The sequence below is a fragment of the Gopherus flavomarginatus genome, chromosome 8, assembly GCF_025201925.1.
Source record: "Gopherus flavomarginatus isolate rGopFla2 chromosome 8, rGopFla2.mat.asm, whole genome shotgun sequence".
Lineage (NCBI taxonomy): Eukaryota > Metazoa > Chordata > Testudines > Testudinidae > Gopherus > Gopherus flavomarginatus.
The window spans coordinates 58,507,437-58,527,894 of NC_066624.1; the positions used below are offsets into that span (position 1 = coordinate 58,507,437).

Genomic DNA, 20,458 nt, shown 5'->3' on the forward strand with positions numbered 1-20,458 from the left:
TTAACTCCTTGAGTATACTAGGATGCATTTCATCAGGCCCTGGTGACTTGCAGGCATCTAACTTTTCTAAGTGATTTTTAACTTGTTCTTATTTTATTTTATCTTCTAAACCTACCCCCTTCCCATTAGCATTCACTATGTTAGGCATTCCTTCAGACTTCTCGGTGAAGACCAAAACAAAGAAGTCATTAAGCATCTCTGCCATTTCCAAGTTTCCTGTTACTGTTTCTCGCTCCTCACTGAGCAGTGGGCCTACCCTGTCCTTGGTCTTCCTCTTGCTTCTAATGTATTGATAAAAAGTCGTCTTGTTTCCCTTTATTCCCATAGCAAGTTTGAGCTCATTTTGTGCCTTTGCCTTTCTAATCTTGCCCCTGCATTCCAGTGTTTGCCTATATTCATCCTTTGTAATCTGTCCTACTTTCCATTTTTTATATGACTCCTTTTTATTTTTTAGATCATGCAAGAGTTCATGGTTAATCCAAGGTGGTCTTTTGCCACAATTTCTATCTTTCCTACCCATCGGAATAGCTTGCTTTTGGGCCCTTAATTGTGTCCCTCTGAAAAACTGCCAACTCTCCATGTTGTGATAGGCATGTGTAGGATCCATGGGTCTCAAAAAATATATGTTGAGGGGTGGGTGTTGATCATTTTAGCTGTGGAGCTATGTCTGCAGATTTTGCATCTGTTCTGGTAAGGGATGGTGCTGCTTTGAGTTGGTATGTTTTGGTCTGTGGGGAGCTTGTTTCTGATGATGAGCTTGGAGAGTTTGGGGGGTTGTTTGAATCCTGGAAGTAGGGGTTCAGGACAGATGTCTTTCAAGATGGGATCCCCATTGAGTATGGATTGTAGTATGATGATACCCCATATGGGTTTCAGTATGAGGTGGTAGGTGATGACTAGGGACGTTTATTTCTGTATTGAAGCAGGTTCTCTCCTGGGTATTTGGGTGGCCCATTCCATGATGCGATCTACTTCTCTGGTGGAATGTCCTTGTTTTGGTGAAGGCAGTTTTAAGTGTGTTAAGGTGTATATCCCAGACTTTCTCCTCAGAGCATATTCTGTGGTATCTGAGTGTCTGGCTGTAGATAACAGATTTCTTGGTGTATTAAGGGTGGTCATTAGATCTATGAAGGTAGGTGTGGTGGTCTGTAGGTTTCTTGTGTGGTTGTCTGCAGGATTCCATTGCTGAAGCCGGTTGTTATCCAGGAAGTTGATACTAATGTGGGAGTGTTCCAGAAAGAGTTTAATGGACGTGTAGTGGTTGTTGAAGTTGTGGTTTGGTGAGTTTGGTGAGTGATTTGAGGATGGTTTCTGTGAGTTCCAATATTCCTTAAGTAAGAGTGTTGTGGCCAGATATGATGGATACGTCTGGGTTCTCTTGTTTGTGTATTCTTGGGAAGAATGTAGAAGGTCCCTGAGGTGGGTTTCTGGGGGGAGAAGTTGTAGAGTTTCTCTCGAAATTGTTTTGGGAAGGATTTGATGATATCCCTAAGTTTCTGGGTAAATTGTGGCGTGTGGTTGTCTTTCAGTTCTTTATAGTAGGTGGTGGTGGAGAGTTGTCAGTTGGCCTTATTGATGACATCACAGTTGAGGACTACCGTGGTTTGATCTGATGGCTTGTTCGTTATCTTGTGGTTAGATTTCATGGACTGAATGGGTGTCCTCTTAGTGGAGAGATTATGGTGGATGTGATATTTAAGGATTTTGCAGTCAATTTTTTTCCCTGAAGCAATCAATGTAATAATCATGAGTGCAGTTTCATCTGCTCTGTGGTGCCCAATCAGATGGTGGTTTTTTTTCTTATGATTGTTGGTGGGGATGTAGTCATTGTGAGTGGTGTCAGCATTGTTGTGAAAATTCTTTGAGGCAGGGATGGCAGAAGAAGAGGACCTGACGAAGAGCTCTGCCTGGCTCGAAAGTTCTCTCACCAACAGAAGTTGGTCCAATAAAAAAAATTACCTCACACACCTTGTGTCTCTGTTCCCCTGAATATCAGTTAACTTAAACTTCTACAGGCTTAATTTATGAACTTGACTAATGTTATCCCAGTTTACAGTAGACAATAGCAAGACCACAGATGCAAACTTCCTCCTCTATTAGTGAAACAGCAGGGACCCCCAAAAAGGTACCTAGGGGAAGCACGAGATAAAGTGCCTGTGGCCCAACAAGCTTTCACAGCTCTTTAAATGTATGCTTCAACAGCGCTTTCACTCTTTATTCCATTCCCATCTGTGCAGCTTTTTCTATGCTGCTTCCATGCAAGCAATGACTTTCCAAGGAAGCCCCAAGATGTGCCCATGCTATACTCAAGTAACCATTTGATCTTATTACTGCTGTAAACCTTGTTCTCACCCCATCTCCCTGCTATCCTCTCCATTGTTGGCTGCTCCCATCCATTGTGACATCTAAAATTTGATTGCAAATTTTTGAAGACAAGAGCAATGCATTTGTTCTGTACATCACCTAGCATGTTTCTGAGTCCTCTGTAAGTGACAGACCGCAAGCCTGGTTAAAGGAGAGCTCTGCTGATAAATTGATCTAACATATTGGCATGAGTCTGGGTTGTGACCTCTAGAGGATCTCCTCTTTGGCTTTTTTACTTTGTCTCCCTACACCCTGGATATAAAGTGACCAGAGAGAAGAGAAAATAGTTGCAAAAATTTCATGCTACCAGTGTATCAAGGAGCAGCTGAGTCTGTAAAACCAGCCCACTAGTTCTGGTCACTCTCAGCGTTCTAAACTTTATCTTAACACCTGGCTGTGCAATGGCCTCATCTGGGAGGGGAAGTGGCAGCTTTCTTTGAAGTTCTGCCATAGGATGTGCTTTTAAAGTCTTTTGGCTTTTAGCCTCTGCATACCAATAACATGAACTAACAGCCTAATTACCCTTTGTCTTTTGGCTTATTTCCATATTCACTTGGGAACCTTGTCTAGCCATCAGCAGCTGTGGAGAGTCCTCGCCATGTTTTCATGGTGAAGTGCCTTAGCAGGTGTAGGATCTGGGTGAAGATTATGGGGAGAATAGTCCATAAAATGCCTTTAGCTGAAATAAATAAATAGGTTTCTGGTAGCTTGAGCTGGAGACTTGTTCACAGACCCATGCCTGAGGGCTGGTGTGATCCCATGTCTCATTCCCCAGTCTAAATTGCATATTTACTTGAAAGGCACCCCTGTCTTCTGTAAGTGTCTGGCTTTATTTTTCTTAAAAGTCTGGTGGTAGGGTTTGCCTGTCAAATCTGTATTTATTCCTCAGCATCATCTGACAGATGAGTCTCTGTTGTCATAACACCCACCTTGCATACCTAGAGAGCTCCAAGTTCTCCCTCCCTCACCTGCTATTGTATTGCACTGTGACTAGACAGCTGGTCTAACCCTTACATTCTGTTCTGATTGTTTTGCTTGACTACAGGAGGAACAGGCCCCACATCTGATACCGGCTGGGGCTGCATGTTGAGGTGTGGTCAGATGATCTTCGCTCAGGCATTGGTCTGCCAGCACTTAGGCAGAGGTAAATCATTGCATTTTTAAGGGAGGTGTCCAGAGCCAGTCCAAACGATGGTGCACTTATTAGGGCAACAAAGAGAGAGGGCACAACTTGAAATTGCTGTGGGCGCCATGTAAAGTTTCTCTAGCTCTTCTCACCTGAAGAGCTAGATGATGAAGCAGCCCCAATGGAAACATCCCAGTGAGTTTCACTAGCATCTCTTCCTTCCAAATAAGAATCAATAAATCTGTATGGACAATTGGCAAGGGCTGTGCTAGCCAGTAAAAAATCTTGTAAATTCTTCTGCACCAATGGAGCAGCTTGCTTTCCATTGTACCAGTGGGTGTTTGGAGACAAGGTCATGTCATTTTGGGGTGGAAAACACCCTAGCGTTTGGATTTATTGCTATGGCAGCCTGCAGATATTCTACTGATTGTTAGACCATGGTTTTGTTTGCTGAGCTTTTTTTAAAATTACTGCAAACTCTTTGCCATCCCCCAAGATGAGCAGAATGCCATTTCATGTTTGAGACCCCTGAAAGGGCTAGCTGAGAGAGCCCCAAACTTCCCAGGCTTACATGCCTGAAACGTTTACGCTGGTTAAAATTGCTGTGCGATAAGCAGCTGTTAGTTTTATTTTTTAACTTTCTACTGAGATGCCTTCAGGTCTCTCCCTGAATCCCACCTTTCTAGAAGTGACAACTGTAGCCAGCTGACACTTCGTGATGGTCTTCTCTGTGGCTGCTGCTGCTGCTAAAAGTTCTGTGGATTGGCAGGAGACGCCTTGTGGCACTGGCATCCTGTCCTTCCCAAACCAACTGTCCCACTTCTGCAAAGACTTTCTGGGCACTAGAAATTCCAATGTTCTTTCACGCTTGCAGGATTTTAGGGGTGTTTGAGATTTTTCACATTGGTATTCCCTCTCCTTGGGAGCCAATGCATCCTGACAGAGAAGGGTCAATGCATGTTCTGGAATTGATTTTTACCATGTCTTCAATTCCCACCTCTGAAAAGACCCTTTTACTTGTGTTAAATGTGGTCCTTTTGGGGATCTTCACAGGTCCCTAGCAATAAGACTTCTGACTCATAGCTTTAAGGAAATCCTACTAAGCAGTGACATATGGAGAAGTATACTAATATGTAACCTATTTTTTCTCATGTATCTCTTAGATTGGAGGTGGGAAAAAGGGAAGAGGCAGACGGATAATTACTTCAACATACTTAATGCCTTCATTGACAAAAAAGACAGCTACTACTCCATCCACCAGATAGGTAAGAGGCAGTTGTCAATAAATAAATGGAGATAGGTATATCTCATAGAACTGGAAGGGACCCTGAAAGGTCATCGAGTCCATTCCACTGTCTTCACTAGCAGGACCAAGTACTGATTTTTGCCCCAGATCCCTAAGTGGATTGAACTCACAACCCTGGGTTTATCAGGCCAATGCTCAAACCACTGAGCTATCCCTCCCCCCCCTAGATAGGAGCGTCCTGCCCTGGGTTTCCCTGAATGTTACAGAACAGCAACAGATTCTTCAGGTTTATTTTAGTAGCACAGCAACTTCAGAAGTAACCTACTTGTGAGAATTGATAGTACAAATAATTTGCCAAGGTCTGTGGTAAAGTGTGTTCAGATAAGCTTCTATGTATTTGTGCTGCTGTGTATGAATGAAATCTATACAGCACTGCTTCCTATGTGGTGTTGCCTAAAACTAAGGTTATTGATTTTAAGGGTTGAAGGATTTGTGACACGAAAATCCTGTCAGCCTAATGCCAGTATCTTTATCTCCCTTGTATTTGCCCGTCTCAAGACGGGAGAGAGAATATGATGACAGTCATGCCCACAGCAGCTACATAGGAATCTTGCAAGCAAGAAGATTGCATCAGGTGGGGAAATGAGTAGGAGGTGCTCATGAACTCCACAAAGATCCTGTCTGGGTGCAAGTGTTCTAAGGATGAAGGAAAAGCAAAGCAAAAATGGCAACGGGCATGTTTTTTGGGAGGAGCTAAGCACCTGCACTCCTAGTTAGACAGCAGGAACGGTGGCAGGAACAATCAGGCGTCTTTTAAATAGAATTGCTTCTAAACAGCATCCTCTGAAGCATCTGCAGTTCTTAGCCTTTTTAGGAATTCCCTTTGTCTCATTCCTGAGCCCTGAATCGATCTTGCTTCCAGCAGAGTATGGCTGAGACTCCTTTTTGGAGCCTATTAATATGGCTTCTTAATTGACTTGGGAGGGCCATTGTTATGGTCACATGAGGTACTATGATCTCAGCACACCCTAGGCAAGATGGCATGATCTGACTCCAAAGCATGTCTAAGGGCTTGTCTACACTTGCAGTGCTACAGCGGTAGCGTTGCAGTGTAATCACTACCTATGATGACGGGGTTCTCCTGTCAGTGTGAGGTAATCCACTTCCCGAGAGGCATTAGCTAAGTTGAGGGAAGAATTCTTCTGTTACATAGTGCTGTCAACACTGGGGATAGGTAGGTCAGTTTAACTGCATCACTCGAGGGTGTGGAATTTTCATACCCCTGGTAGATGTTGCTGGGTTCACCTAACCTTTTAGTGTAGCCGAGACCCAAGCTTGTAGCTTTCCCTGTAAAATCCTTTTTGTAACTGATGGCGGCTGCTGACTAATTTGATTGTGTCTACTTGGTGCAGCCCAGATGGGAGTTGGAGAGGGCAAATCGATAGGCCAGTGGTACGGACCAAACACAGTTGCACAAGTGCTCAAGTAAGTTCTGGGCTTTACCCTTTATTCCTTCTGTGCAATGCAATGGGGTAGTTTTTTTTACTTTTCAGTCAATCAAACAGCCCATCGCCCAAGTCTCTGGATGTAGTGTGCCGTATAAAAGCAATTGTGCTGAATAGTGTGGTGTCCCAACTAAATTGTCTCCCAACTCCCTGTGAAATCAATCCCAGTGGGGCAAAAACTTGAGAGAGGAGATGGACATTACCCCTTGCTCCCAGGCTTGGTGGACCAAAAAGACAAGTGAACTCCAACTGAGGACAGTCTCCAAGAATCTGTCTCTAGGCCCAGCAAGGTATTGGGCTTGCTGCTGGAATCTCTGCTTGTGTTTAACATCTCTGAATCTGTGTTCACATCTGAGGACGGCCTTTGCAGACCTTGACGGCAGTGGCATTCCTTAAGAGTCAAGGACAGAGGCAGTCTCGCCATTTGAGTGACTAATGCAGTGGCAGAATAAAGCGTAAACCTTTATTTTTTTTAAAAAATTATTTCCCACTGGGGCTTTATGGTGGTGAGCCCAGGGAGAGAGTTGCGTGGGAGTATGCTGTTATCTGCAGGAATTGGACATGATAATACTGCACTGTTGTTCAATCACCACTGTAGGTTAGAGGCATTTTCTCTCCCTACAGCATTTCCCTCCCTGCTTTGACTGCATCAGCTATGAATTCTTGCAGTGAATTCTACTCAGAGGAGGTAGGACAGGCACAAACTGTGAAAGCCAGTATCTTCTCTAGTTCAGTATCTTGTTTTATGAAAACTATAGGGGAAATAGTGAAAGTTCTTCTGTTAGAACCATGCCTTTGCTTAGTGCCTTGTTAGTCCTCTATTTACTTCTCTCTCTTTCCTGTAGAAAACTTGCCACTTTTGATACATGGAGCTCATTGGCAGTGCACGTAGCCATGGACAACACTGTAGTGATGGGAGAAATCAGTAAGTATAACAGATGGAGTCAAAGTTGTGTGCCCTGGCTGCAAGATGTATGGAAGGAACCAGAAGATCAATTGCAGTATAACACAATCAAACTTTTAGTAAATGCCCTGTCCAAAACCGCGGCCAGGTGGGTTAGAACCAAAGGGTAGGCCTACACAGCAAAGAAAAACCCACGGCTAGCCTGTGCCAGCCAACTCGGGTGTGCAGGTCTTGGGGTGATGGACTGTTTCATTGCTGTGTAGACTTCTAGGCTTGGGCTAGAGTCCTGGCTCTAGGACCCTGCAGGGTGGGAGGGTCCCAGAGCTCGGGCCAAGCCTGGAAGTCTACACAGCCTTATTGGAAAACCTGGGAGGTTGTGCCTGCCCACTTCTAAAGGCCCCTCCCCCAGCCTAGCAGGAGGGACCACTGGACCCAGGAACCAAATGAATACGGGGGACAACAAATGGAACGTGCTATGAGTAAATCACTTAAACCCAAAGCACTGTTAGGAAGTTTCAGTTTAAAGGAGACTGGGACATAAGGAGCACATGAGATCAAAGATAAAGAATTTTAGAACTATAAATGGGATGAAAGCACAGAATGGTTGCAAGTAGCTAAATCCAGGTAGTGATTTGTAATGCAACAGAGCAAATAGCTGCAATAAGAGTGACAAGATTTTCAGACTGCTGGCAGGAAAGTCTTGGAAGGAAAACCAAATAATGCTTCCAAGGGTATGGAATAAATACGAAAAGTTTTACAGGATGGCCAGATCAGTCCACTAACCCAATGATGGCAGGTGAAAAAATAAATGGATTCAGATAGAAGAATTACCTTAGAGAAGGGTCTGCAAATAGCCCAAACAAAAAGCTGTACTGCCCAGTCATTCATATACCTAGTATGACACAAACAAGTGCCTCCAAATGTTTCCTTCCATAGAATCCTAAAATATAACAGTTGAGAGGGACCTTAGGAGGTCATGTAGTCCAACCTCCTGCTCAAAGCAGGACCACCACCAACTAAATTATCCCAGCCAGGGCTTTGTCAAGTCTGACCTTAACCTCTAAGGAAGGAGATTCCATCACCTCCCTAGGTAACCTATTCCAGGGCTTCATCACCCTTCTAATGAAAAAGATTTTCCTAATATCCAACTTAAACCTCCCCCACTGCAACTTGAGACCATTACTCCTTGTTCTATTATCTGGTACCACTGAGAACAGTCTAGATGCATCCTCTTTGGAACCCCCTTTCAGATAGTTGAAAGCAGCGATCAAATCCCCCCTCGTTCTTCTCTTCTGCAGACTAAACAATCCCAGTTCCCTCAGCCTTTCCTCCTAAGTCATGTGCTCCAGACCCCTAATCATTTTTGTTGCCCTCTACTGGACTCTTTTTCCAATTTTTCCCCATCCTTCTTGTAGTGTGGGGCCCTAAACTGGACACAGTACTCCAGATGAGGCCTCACCAGTGTCGAATAGAGGGGAATGATCATGTCCCTCCTACTTATACAACCCAAAATGCCGTTAGCTTTTTTGGCAATAAAGGCACACTGTTGACTCCTATCCAGCTTCTCATCCACTGTAACCCCTAGGTCCTTTTCTGCAGAACTGCTGCCTAGCCACTCGGTCCCTATTCTGTAACAGTGAATGGGATTCTTCCATCCCAGGTGCAGGACTCTGCACTTGTCCTTGTTGAACCTCCATCAGATTTCTTTTGGCCCAATCCTCTAATTTGTTCAGGTGTCCCTCTGTATCCTATCCTTACTACTTCTCCCAGTTTAGTGTCATGTGCAAACTTGCTGAGAGTGCAGTCCATGCCATCCTCCAGATCATTAATGAAGATATTGAACAAAACCGACCCCAGGACAAAACCCTTGAGGCACTCTGCTTGATACTGGCTGCCAGCTAGACATTTATGCATTGTGAATGCTTTGTGTCCTTATAGCACCTTCTCTTGGTCAAGTTGGGATATAGGTCTGGGAAACAAGTGCCCTGCTTGAACTGCAGATGCCCGCAAGTACTTACAAATGTTGTGCCATACATGGCTGCAGCTTCTTGTTTGGGCTATCTTTTCTGTTTGCTTTACATTCGTTAATCTGCATCACTTTACTATAAAATAACACCACAGTTTTCTAAGGTGCGGTAGACTTAGCAAGTGAGGCAGTAAGGCCTAGAGAAGTGTTATTGGGGGTAGGGGTCAGAAACTCCCATGTAATGGGAAAATCTGTTTGTCACTGAGTTGCTGGGTGGCCTTCAGCAACCTGGCTAAACTTTCTGCCTCAGTTTCCCCATCTGTAAAATGGGGGTACTCAGTGCTTACCTCACAGGTGTGCTGTGAGGATTAGTATTTGTACAATACTCTAAATAGACAGCTGTTTGTGCTAAGTGTCACTGTTAAAACACAAAGCCACCTTGAAATGTAAAGTGCCTCCCAATTATAATGTTTTCTCTCCTCCACTCCCCTTAGGGCTCTTAAAGTAGCTTCTGAATGATCCCTGACTTCACAGCATGCATTGTGTTGATAGCATCCCTCACATTACCCTCCTAGGCAGACTCCACTTGTCAATATCCTCACTGGTATGGTGCAAGCTGGGAGGTCTCATGGAGTGGAAAATTTGGGATTGCTTGGAAGCTATTGTCTGGAACCAGACAACCGAAAAAAGGTATTAGAACTGAAAGCTTTCTTGAACTACCCTTAATCGTAGTCAACTCTTCTGCTTGTAAAGACACTGTCATGGTTTGTCAGAGCTGATGCAGATGTGTTTTGTTTTAAGGGATCTTAGTTAACTGAGGTTCCAGAATTTCTGAACACTCCAACTTTGGATACCCCTGGAATTGTCTCTTGGACTCCTTTCATCTGGCCTGCCTGACCTTGGCAAGAATACTTGCCAGAAATCTTGTGTTGTCTGTCTTTGAAGACTAAGTACCCTGAAGGGTCGCCGTAAGATTCTTAGTGTGGCTATTTAATGCTCCGTTTGTATCTTATTAAGATGAAGACCTCCTGTGTTCAGCCCCAGTGTCCTGACCAAATTACAACTCAAGCACTTACATTCCTTTACCTAAATTCTCCCTGTGATTTCAGTTGCATAGTTGTTTTGCCTCTCCTCACAAGTGTACTGTTTAATCTTGCTGGCACAGGGCAGTTGCTGGTTCTTGCATTGCTGCTGTAAAGATGGCTGCTTTTTAATGGTGCCCCAAGTGATCCCTGTGGGTATGTCTACATAGCAATAAAACACCTGCTTGGGCTCAGACTGTGGGACTCTAAAATTGCAATGTAGATGTTTGGGCTCGGACTGGAGTTGCGGCTTTGGAACCCTCCCCCCTCATGGGGTCCCAGAGCCCTGGCTCCAGCCTGAGTCTGAATATCTGCACTGCAGTTGTATAGCCCTGACCCTGAGCCCCGCAAGCCCAAGTCAGCTGACACAGGCCAGTCACAAGTGTTTTATTGATGTGTAGACATACCATGAGTGTTCTAAGTGCTTTGGTGTAAAAGGCTTGATGTACAGTATTTCTAAAACAAGGTTACATCAATGTGAACTTTACCAGAGGGTTCTGGAGAGAATATATAACTCAAGCAAAGTGCTTGCTCTTTAAACCAGCTGCTTATTTAAGTGTCATGTAGCTCTGAGAAATTAGATGGCAGTTTCTGTTGAGCACTGAGGTGGCAGCGGGGTGTGGGGGGGGGAAGAGTTAGGGGAGAAGTATTCAAGGACTATAAGCTGTTTGATGCTTTTCCTGAAACCATTTCTGCTTGTGTTTGTGTGTCTGTCTGCTCCTTTTCTGTAGGAAGGTTGTGCAAGTCCAATTTCTTGTATGCTGGGGCTGCAGTGTTCCCTGCTGCGGAGTCAGACCTGCTCTATAATGGGTTCCCGGATGGAGCAGAGGTTACAGATAGGTTGTCGCAATGGAAACCATTGGTGCTGCTGATACCTCTTCGCCTTGGACTCACAGATATCAATGAAGCTTATATTGAAACACTAAAGGTAGGGGAATTAGTGCTGTTTGGCATGGCCATGGGCAAGCTGACTTTCCGGTGTTTTACTGCTGAGAGCCAAGGAATAAGTCTTGGTTAGGTCAGGTGTAAAACTGGTTCTGGGGCAAAATGTTCATAAGTGCCCAAGTTCCAGTTGCAAGAGAGACATTGGTGTTTAGGTGCCTAAGTCTCCTTGACAGTCAATGGGACTTAAAAGCCAAAGTGGTTAAGTCACTCTTGAAAATGAGATTGAGGTGCTTCTGAGAATTTTACCCATGGTCTAATGTCAGTCCCTACTTGTGTCTGTACCCAGTCCAAGCCACCAGAGCATTCAAGATGACTGCCAGTCTGCTTGGCAGCAGCCTGAGCTTTAAGTGCTATGTGCTGCAAGTCCACATCTAGCTATGGTGTCAGAGCTGTGTGTGCTGTGAGCAGAACTCTGGGGTTCCAGACCAGCCTTTGGAGCAGCCGAGACTGGCAGAGATCAGGTTCTGAGGGGCACACGTTGACTTTGTGAAGAAGGTTGCACAGTTTCTTGCTCTAACAGTGCTGTCAGTCCCTCAGCCGTGTTAGTATGGGCACTCTGAATTCACTGAATTGTGCTTGGATTCAGCAACGTGGATGCTAAATTCTCTCATCCATTTCCCAAGAATATTCGGAACAACGTAATTCCCTTGGGAGTGCTATTGCAGATCCATTGACAAAAGATTTAGGGGTAAATCCTGACACTACTAAAGTCAATGGGAGTTTAGTCATTGACTGAGTGGAGCTGGGTTTTGCTCAGTTGCTTGTGGAATTTGTGACCATAGTGCAGATTGCACCATGCAATGTCTGGAGTCTCATCTCCTCTTCTTCCTCCTCTTGCCTCTTTTTCTTCTTGGTCTACTTCTCCCCAGGGCTCTAAGGCTTCTCTGAGCCTCTTTTCCCTTGAAGGCTCCATGTTGCAGCATCCTTCCCTCCTGGCAGAGACCTTCTACCATAAACCGTTGCTTCTGCTGCTGGGCTTGCTCATGGTTCAGAAGCCCAGCATGTGCCACTATCAGTGATTCTTTGAGTTTGATTTCTGATCACTTGCTCTAGTTGCTGCTGCCTGCCATCTGCCCATGTTCTGTCTTGCTTTCCAGCACTGCTTCATGATGCCTCAGTCCCTGGGAGTGATTGGAGGGAAACCCAACAGTGCTCATTACTTCATTGGCTATGTAGGTGAGTGACTAACCAGCCTAGCTTTGTGCCATGTTAGGGAGGTGTCCAGTATGTCTTGAGATGTCTGCCCACAGATAGGGAAGTGACTGCGGAGCAGTGCAGCCCTCCCCCAACTCGCCCTCACCTTCCCCAGAGTGGTGTTCCCTGTTTACTTGAGAATAGCTTGAGGGTACTATGAGATGAGCCTCGTGAGTGAGGATCCAGGGTGACTGCAGCCATGGGTATAGACTCCCTTAGACAAACCCTAAAGTGCTATTCCTTGTGGAACATTCCTCACATAGAATTAAATTGCAGCAGATGGGTCTGTCTGACCTTGTCCTAGATCCAGAGCTGCCTTCCATTCATGGGGATGTATAATTTGTTTACCCTCTTCTCCCTCTTTTCCTTTGTGAGCACCTGTATATTTTCCTCTTCCTTCTGTTTTCCAAATCATGAACCAATTATGAAGGGACAAAGGATGCGTTAGTGACCTTTATCCACTCGCTCACTCACAGGGCGCTCATCTGGTGTGACATACCCTGTTAATTTCTCCTGTTTGTCCAGGTGAGGAGCTAATTTACTTGGACCCCCACACTACACAGCCTGCAATGGAACCCAGTGACAATGGCTGTATCCCTGATGAGAGCTTCCACTGCCAGCACCCCCCGTGCCGAATGAGCATTGCTGAACTTGACCCATCCATCGCAGTGGTGTGTATCTGTTACTTGTTTCTGTTGCAGCTGTTGAGAGATTGACCCTGTCTTTGCAGTCATGCCACTGTAGCAGTTGGAACCGTCTTTTTCAGCTTTCCCTTCTGTTCTGGCTGTTTCCTCTCCCTACAAGTCTGCTGATGCAGATGCTATTTACTTGCCAGTCCTATTGGCAAACTCTTCCATACCCTGATTTAAGTTAAAATTTTGGTCAAAAATAACTCTTCTGCATGAAACAATTCAGTAGAGGGGAAAACCCCCTTACACTGCTGCATCTACACAGTGACTAATTGCTAAGGGTCTGTCATGCAGTGTGGCAAGTGCTGCAGGCAACTCTGAAATAAAGTGAATGCATTGACCTATGGAGATTATAGCAGCCCCAGGGTATAGTGAAGGGTACCTGGAGAGAAGTTGCCTCTTCTGTATCCCTGACTTTATCTTCATGCAGTTGTACATTCAATTGCCTTTCTGACAGCAGCCTGATAACTGAGGTTCTGCCATCTCTGAATTGCAGTCTGGATTTGCACCCTGCCTTGTGGTGAAGTAGCTGATCCAAGCGTAGGCGCTGGCTTCGTAGGTGCTCCAGGGCTGGCTCGCCCACTGGGGGGAAAAATGGCGGGTGCTGAGCACCTACCGGCATCTCCTCCCCCTCCCTCCAGTGCCTCCTGCCTGCTAGCTGCCTCACCAATTAGCACTTTCCCCTCCTTACCAGCGCTTCCTGCTGCTGCGGATCAGCTGTTCCATGGCATGCCAGAAGCACTGGTGGGAGGGACAGGAGCAATGGCGGGGCATGCTCGGTGGAGGGAAGAGGTGGGGTGGAGCATGAATGGGAAAAGATGGTGTGAGAGTGGGGGCTTGTGGGAAGGGGCAGGAAGAGGTGGGGTGAGGGTGGAGGCTTGGGGGAAAGGGTGGAGTGGGGCAGGGCCTGGGGCAGAGCCATTAGAAAGTCAGCACCTCTGGACCCAAGTACAATTGTAACACTGTGTTCTCAGGTAAATGTGAAATGTCTGAACTGTGTGTCCAGTTGGGCTGGCTGTGTCCCCATGTCACTTCCATCATAGAATATCAGGGTTGGAAGGGACCTCAGGAGGTCATCTAGTCCAACCCCCTGTTCAAAGCAGGACCAACACCAACTAAATCATCCCAGCCAGGGCTTTGTCAAGCCTGACCTTAAAAACCTCTAAGGATGGAGATTCCACCACCTCCCTAGGTAACCCATTCCAGGGCTTCACTACCCTCCTAGTGAAATAGTTTTTCCTAATATCCAACCTAGACCTCCCTCACTGCAGCTTGAGACCATTACTCCTTGTTCTGTCATCTGCCACCACTGAGAACAGCCGAGCTCCATCCTCTTTGGAACCCCCTTTCAGGTAGTTGAAAGCAGCTATCAAATCCCCCCTCACTCGTCTCTTCTGCAGACTAAATAAGCCCAGTTCCCTCAGCCTCTCCTTGTAAGTCATGTGCCCCAGCTGAGACCATAGTCAGTGTTTTCAGCATTGGAAGAGACTGGCCTGAGTAAGTCCATGAGAAGTAGCCAGTTTTGCTACATCTGAATTACAGTTTAAAGCCAGGTGACTAGAACTACAAAAACATTCTCAAATTTTTGGCTTTGTCACTACATGAAAAGCAGAAACATTTTTATTGGCATAGCCAATGTTCAGAATGTATATTTCATATAACTGCTTGGCATTACTCTGTGAGGCTTTGATAGACAGTATCCACACTTTTTGGTTTTATTCTAAGATAATAAAGATTGTACACAATTTCTTTTCAGGGCTTTTTCTGCAACACAGAGGAAGACTTTAATAACTGGTGCCAGCAAATCAAAAAGGTTTGTGTTCAGCCATGTCACTGGTAAAGGGCATGGTCTACATTATTTTCCAACTTCTGCAAATGCATCCAGCACACTCTGCAGGGTGAATTATAGAATATCAGGGTTGGAAGGGACCTCAGAAGGTCATCTGGTACAACCCCCTGCTCAAAGCAGGACCAATCCCCAGACAGATTTTTGCCCCAGATCTGTAGATGGCCCCCTCAAGGACTGAACTCTCAATGCTGGGTTTAGCAGGTCAATGCTCAAACCACTGAGCTATCCCTCCCCCACTACTTTTTAAAGAGTAAACAGCTAGTTGGTAATTAAAACCAAGAAGAATCAGCCCCCCACATTTAACTTGCAAATAGAAATGCAAATACCTGAGAGGTGATCTTTTATGCCTTGCCTTGAAGGCCAGCAGATTGACTGGTGTGAGGGGGACTAGCTCAATTATGATCTCTAAGCACCTTACAACCATTAATGTGTGAAGCTCTTCAAGGCTGAAAATAGGAGTTATCACTTTACAAAAAATTATAATCGCTTTTAGAAAAATTAGACAGGTCTGTGAGTGAGATTCGTGTCTTGTCTGGTGTGTCACAGGAAGTCTGCCAGAGACTGGGGAAGATCCCTGGTCTCCTCAGTCCCTGCAGCAGCAGTTTAACAAAGTAGCAATGAGAAAAGGAATCGAAGTGCATAACCTTCTGAAATTGCACAAGGAATTTGGATGAGCAAAATAGAATTACCCAGCTTGGAACTGTCGGACAATGAGGCTAACGCCTCTGCTAAAACAGGGCACTGTGGGATCTCTGTGGAACACAAGGAACACTCTTGGTTTATTCCTTGGAAATATGTGGGAAGCGGGGTGGATGGGAGTCTCAGGTCCATATAGTAACCATGTCCTATCCTTGCCTAATTTCAAGTTTGGTGGCTTTAACAGTCCCAGATGGTAGAGATACAGTTAAGCTGTGGTTTGTTTAGTTTGGGGCTTAGAAGCTGAACCCTCAGAACTAATAACTCATTTAGCTTGAACAAATATAACAGCTCCCTGATGATGTCTTGAGTATTTCCCAAGGCTAGCCCTGCTGTTTGCCTCAGATGCTGTGAGGCTCTGGTTACCCTTCTTGGTGCTTGTGTGTATTTGGTGCTCCTAGGATAGGTCTGCTCTCAATCTCTACACCAGGAAATCTCTACACATGAACTCCTTTTAAAAGAAGTATTCTGCTGTACTGCTCTGCCAGGACCTTTCCTTACCAACTGGGAGGAGAGCCAAAGGCATTATGGATCCTCTTTGCCATCCCTTGCTGTCTAGTGATAGAAACCAGCTAGCTGACTGCTCCCTTCCAGAAAAGGCAGGGATTTAAAGGTAGAGAAGAGGAACATATTAGTCAGTTTTTCTGTCAGATTCTTCACCTTTCTTCTGGCTCCTGAGTGAAGAGGCTGTCACTATTACCCTTGATTGGAGGCATATTTGTGCTAACAGACTGGCTTCTGTGTTCGCTCCACAGCTGTCCCTGTTAAGAGGCGCTCTGCCAATGTTTGAACTGGTAGAACATCAGCCTTCACACTTTTCCAGCCCTGATGTTCTGAATCTCACACCAGGTAAGGCCCAGCCATCTGGAATATCTGTGGACAAACATCTCTGTAGTTACCAGGAACTGGATGTGTCCTGTCATTTATACCATGCGCTCTTATCTCTTTCTCCCTGCTGTGACGCTCAGTTCTATCACTGCCTTTCTCACAGTCTCCCTTATCTCTCACTCCGTCCATTCCTCTAAGAAAGCTTTTTCTTTCCCTTTTTCTTAATCCTTCTTGGTTCAAATTTTCCTTAGGCCATGGCTACACTCACACCTTACAGCGCTGCAACTTTCGTGCTCAGGGGTGTGAAAAAACACCCTCCTGAGCGCTGCAAGATACAGCGCTGTAAAGCGTCAATGTAATCAGGGCGGCAGCGCTGGGAGCGCGGCTCCCAGCGCTGCACCCGTAAGGGATGTGGTTTACAGGCAGCGCTGGGAGAGCTCTCTCCCAGCACTGCCGCTCCGACTACACTCACACTTCAAAGCGCTGCCGCGGCAGCGCTTTGAAATTCCAAATGTAGCCATACCCTTATTTCCCATCTCTTGTTCCTCCCTAAAATGTTGGCATGGGCTGCTCACCTTCAGTTCTCCCTCCCCTTACCAATCCATTATCTTTTTCTGCTCATCTTATTGCTATGGCCCTCATTAGAATTACTGATGTTTGTGATTAATTCAGTCTCACTTTGGTCTTACTGCAGTCATTGTCCTTGAGATATTGGCTGCTTTTTCCCTTATCGCCTCAGTTGAGAGTACTGCCCCTTGGGTGTTTTATGTATAGATACATCCATGCTCCTGGTGCATATGGGCCCTCAATCTAGTTGGGGCACTGGAAAGCAGGAACCATTGGGCTTTTGCATATGCTCCCTCATCCAACCGAATGAGCCCCAACTCGGAGCCCCACCAATTCTTAGCTGACTAGTCTCCTCTGTTCCTGCTGTGCAGTCAGCATTTCACTAGCTGTTGGTTACTCTGGTAAAACCTAAAACACATTCTTGTTGCTTTAGCTAGTGTTGGTCTCTGCTAGGTCCACTTCTTTCCCCTCTCTGAGTTTTCCTCTATGGTCAGCTCTAAATTTGGAGGGTTCAGTTGGCATGCCTGCTGTAATGATAGAACTATCATAGACCAACACACACACTGCCTTCAGTGCTGCTGGGCTGGGCATTCACCAATGCCTGCTCCATCGGTGTGGCCTGCACTCTTCAAATCAGTAGGAAACATGACTCTGCACCAGTGTCAGCTCCCTGCTAGAGCTGGCCTCAGCAGAGTCAGTAACATCTGGGTTGTGGTGTTGCCATTTCCTAGTGTTCTGGATCAAAGGCATTAATAAAAGGAAATGTCACACACCCCAACACGAGTTGAAGGAACGTCTCGTAATACTAGCAACAGAGGATTGAGTATGGTCCATATAAAGCCTCAAGACATCACTGGTCCACTCTTTCCAAAGATATAGTTGAACCAAGCCTCTCTTTAATCAGAATTCTCTATATATAGCATACAGCATATATATTTATGGGTCTATAGAGTCTGTGCATTTGACACTTCTACATACAGCCACCAGACATTGGAACACAAGATTATGCCACATGAAGCTGTGACACAAACTATCCAGTGCTGAGGAACATAACATTTAGGGTTAGCTGATATATTCTGTGCTACACATAGTGTAGGTGTAATGTGGATTGTCCATTGTTACTTGCTATTAAAGCATGCTCTGTCCTCTCTCTCTCTCTCCCTCCCCCCAAATCCCTCAGCCAATCATGGCCCCCCTCTTCCTCTCATACAGCTTGGGCTGGTGCGTGGCTTTGGTGTAAATGTTTTAAGCAATAGGCACATTAAACAGAGGTGGTTTTTGTCTCTTGTCTTTCAGACTCTTCTGATGCAGACAGGTTAGAAAGATTCTTTGACTCGGAGGACGAAGACTTTGAAATCTTATCTCTTTGAAAATAGATAGGAAACTGACTGCACGTCTATGTTGTGTGTGGGGCATGGCGGGGGGGAAGAAGTTCCTTCGAGCACCTGGGCCCTTCCTGGTTTTCATAGGTGCTTGCTGACCTCCCTGCCTCCCATCCATCCCAGCATTCTGTGCAGTCTCAAGCACAGAGTGCACTGTCTGCATTGGGATCAAGAAACAAGTCGTCATTAAGGCTTCAGTGACCAGAGTCAGGATTTCTCACCACAAAACATGTGCAAGAAGAGGATGCAGTGGTGCCTAGGAGTTCAAAGTTTTGGTTGGTTTGTTTGCAGCAGCAGCTCAGCTGCCCGTACAATAGTAACAGCAGAAATCCCACATGGAGCTAATCCCTTATGAGTACTTCCCAGTGATATTTAATCAGAGCTATCCCTCTTTTGGGGGGGCAAAAGCTATACTGTTGCTAGTTCCTTCCACAGCTTTCCTGCTTATGGCTGACTTGGGCAGACTTAGATTTATGGAAAGCAATGTAAATTATTACCAGGCCTGTCCCATATGAAGTCTCCAGCACAGCAGTATGTGAACTAGTCACCTAGATGGTCACATTTTCCATTGTAATAGGCCACGCGCTGCTGCTCATGCTTAATAATAGTTGCAGTGCTTTCTCACACACAGTGCTGCCTGCTCTTATAAAGGGCAACCTTCTCTCAGAGGTGAAGCACTTCCTCTCTGGACATTACCCTGAGGTTTTCCACAAGGTCTGAAGATGATAACCAAAAGGGGAGGAGAAACCCAGTTTAAATAAAAGGAGGAAGGAAGAAAATATGTACGTGAGGGCCATAGTCTCACTGGCTGAGTCACTGAAACACCAAGGCTCTCAAAAGATGGATTGACAAATACAGCAGTGAGGTGTCTTCATTAAAGTGTATGTTAAGAGAGCTAGACAGTCCTGTGAGAGGTTTTTAAATCTTAAGAGCCTGATATTTCTTTTAGTTAAAATGGTGGAGGGAGGGGGAGAGGCGCTGAGGTAGAACAGGAAGACTGAGAATCTACCATTTCCTTTCTCATACCTAAACCCTCTTTTGACTCCATAGGCTCCTGGTGTTGGTATGTAAGGTTTCACCTTTGTGAATTAGTCCTTAACCCAACAGTTTTTGGTGATACAAAGCATCTTGTGTAGCACCATTCCTCCTGGGTTGATTGAATAGTTCCAGCTACTGCTCCTATTGACTCTGTGCTTTCAAAATGATGTACAAGGGGGCTTGAAATTTAATTGGACATAGAATATATTTGTTGGCTGATAGGTACCATTTCATATGCTATTCTGCAGCTTCCCTCTATGATCCTTCTAGCACAGTGTGGCAAATGCATACTGTAGAAGCTAGGCCAGAGAAACTCATTTTAAGTGATCTGAAGATGTCAGGAAAAAAAAATGGTTGCCTAGAAAAGTTGATAGTTAAACATCAAACACAATTATATTGGAAACCTTGGAGTTACTTTAATAACTTTACATGAATTTGCCTGGGGCCCATAATATCTAAATTTAGTAAAAACAGATGCATAGGAGAACTGTGTCCTGGTAGGAGCCACCACAGAAGCTACTGAAGTCTTCTCCTTTCTCCAGGGCTTCTACAGATGGCAAATCCATGTTTGCAATGCATTTTCCTGCATTTGGGAACAGTACTTGTCAGCTGATGCTTTTGTGCCCAGAAGGTGCATAAACTGGCCATAAATGCTCTCCTCCATGACAAGGCTGACTGGCATATTATCTACCCGTAATCTCCCAGACAGCCAGAGATTTTAACTCTTGAGCCATGATGCTTCTGTCACTAAATTACTTGCTGCTTTCTCTCTGCTGCTGTTCTTCATCTCTTGCATTAATTTTAAGGGGGGAGGGGAGATAGCGGACGAAGTGGGGCTGTGCTCCGTTCATCAACTGCTTTCAATTTGTATCTGAATAAACAAACTTAAAATCTTTGAGTTTTTTAGTACTTCTTTCTTAGGAGCAACCCATGCTGTTAGGGATGTGAGGTGTGTATTTTACCCCTTACTCCTTGTCCAGAGATGCTTATGCCATAGTATGAAAAATCATCTTGAAGCAGTTCTAAGGCATCTAGTTTTAACCAGGCTTTGAGTGGCAAAGGACTGGGCTAACCTGT

General features: G+C 45.3%; 1 protein-coding gene across 3 annotated transcripts in view; it reads left to right on the plus strand.

Moving 5' to 3' along the window:
* Window positions 1-20,279, plus strand: part of ATG4B (autophagy related 4B cysteine peptidase) — a 46,998-nt gene extending 26,719 nt beyond the window's left edge. Inside the window, exons 4-13 of one of the 3 annotated variants that reach the window (XM_050965610.1) lie at window positions 3,410-3,508; window positions 4,654-4,755; window positions 6,149-6,221; window positions 7,087-7,166; window positions 10,925-11,121; window positions 12,236-12,314; window positions 12,858-13,003; window positions 14,778-14,834; window positions 16,322-16,415; window positions 18,258-20,279. In XM_050965610.1, coding sequence (XP_050821567.1) covers window positions 3,410-3,508; window positions 4,654-4,755; window positions 6,149-6,221; window positions 7,087-7,166; window positions 10,925-11,121; window positions 12,236-12,314; window positions 12,858-13,003; window positions 14,778-14,834; window positions 16,322-16,415; window positions 18,258-18,331 — 1,001 coding nt within the window. In that variant the 3' untranslated portion in view covers window positions 18,332-20,279. The remainder of the gene's footprint in view (window positions 1-3,409; window positions 3,509-4,653; window positions 4,756-6,148; window positions 6,222-7,086; window positions 7,167-10,924; window positions 11,122-12,235; window positions 12,315-12,857; window positions 13,004-14,777; window positions 14,835-16,321; window positions 16,416-18,257) is intronic. The other 2 variants (XM_050965612.1, XM_050965611.1) reach the window with 2 other exon arrangements.
* The last annotated feature ends 179 nt before the right edge of the window (window positions 20,280-20,458 follow it).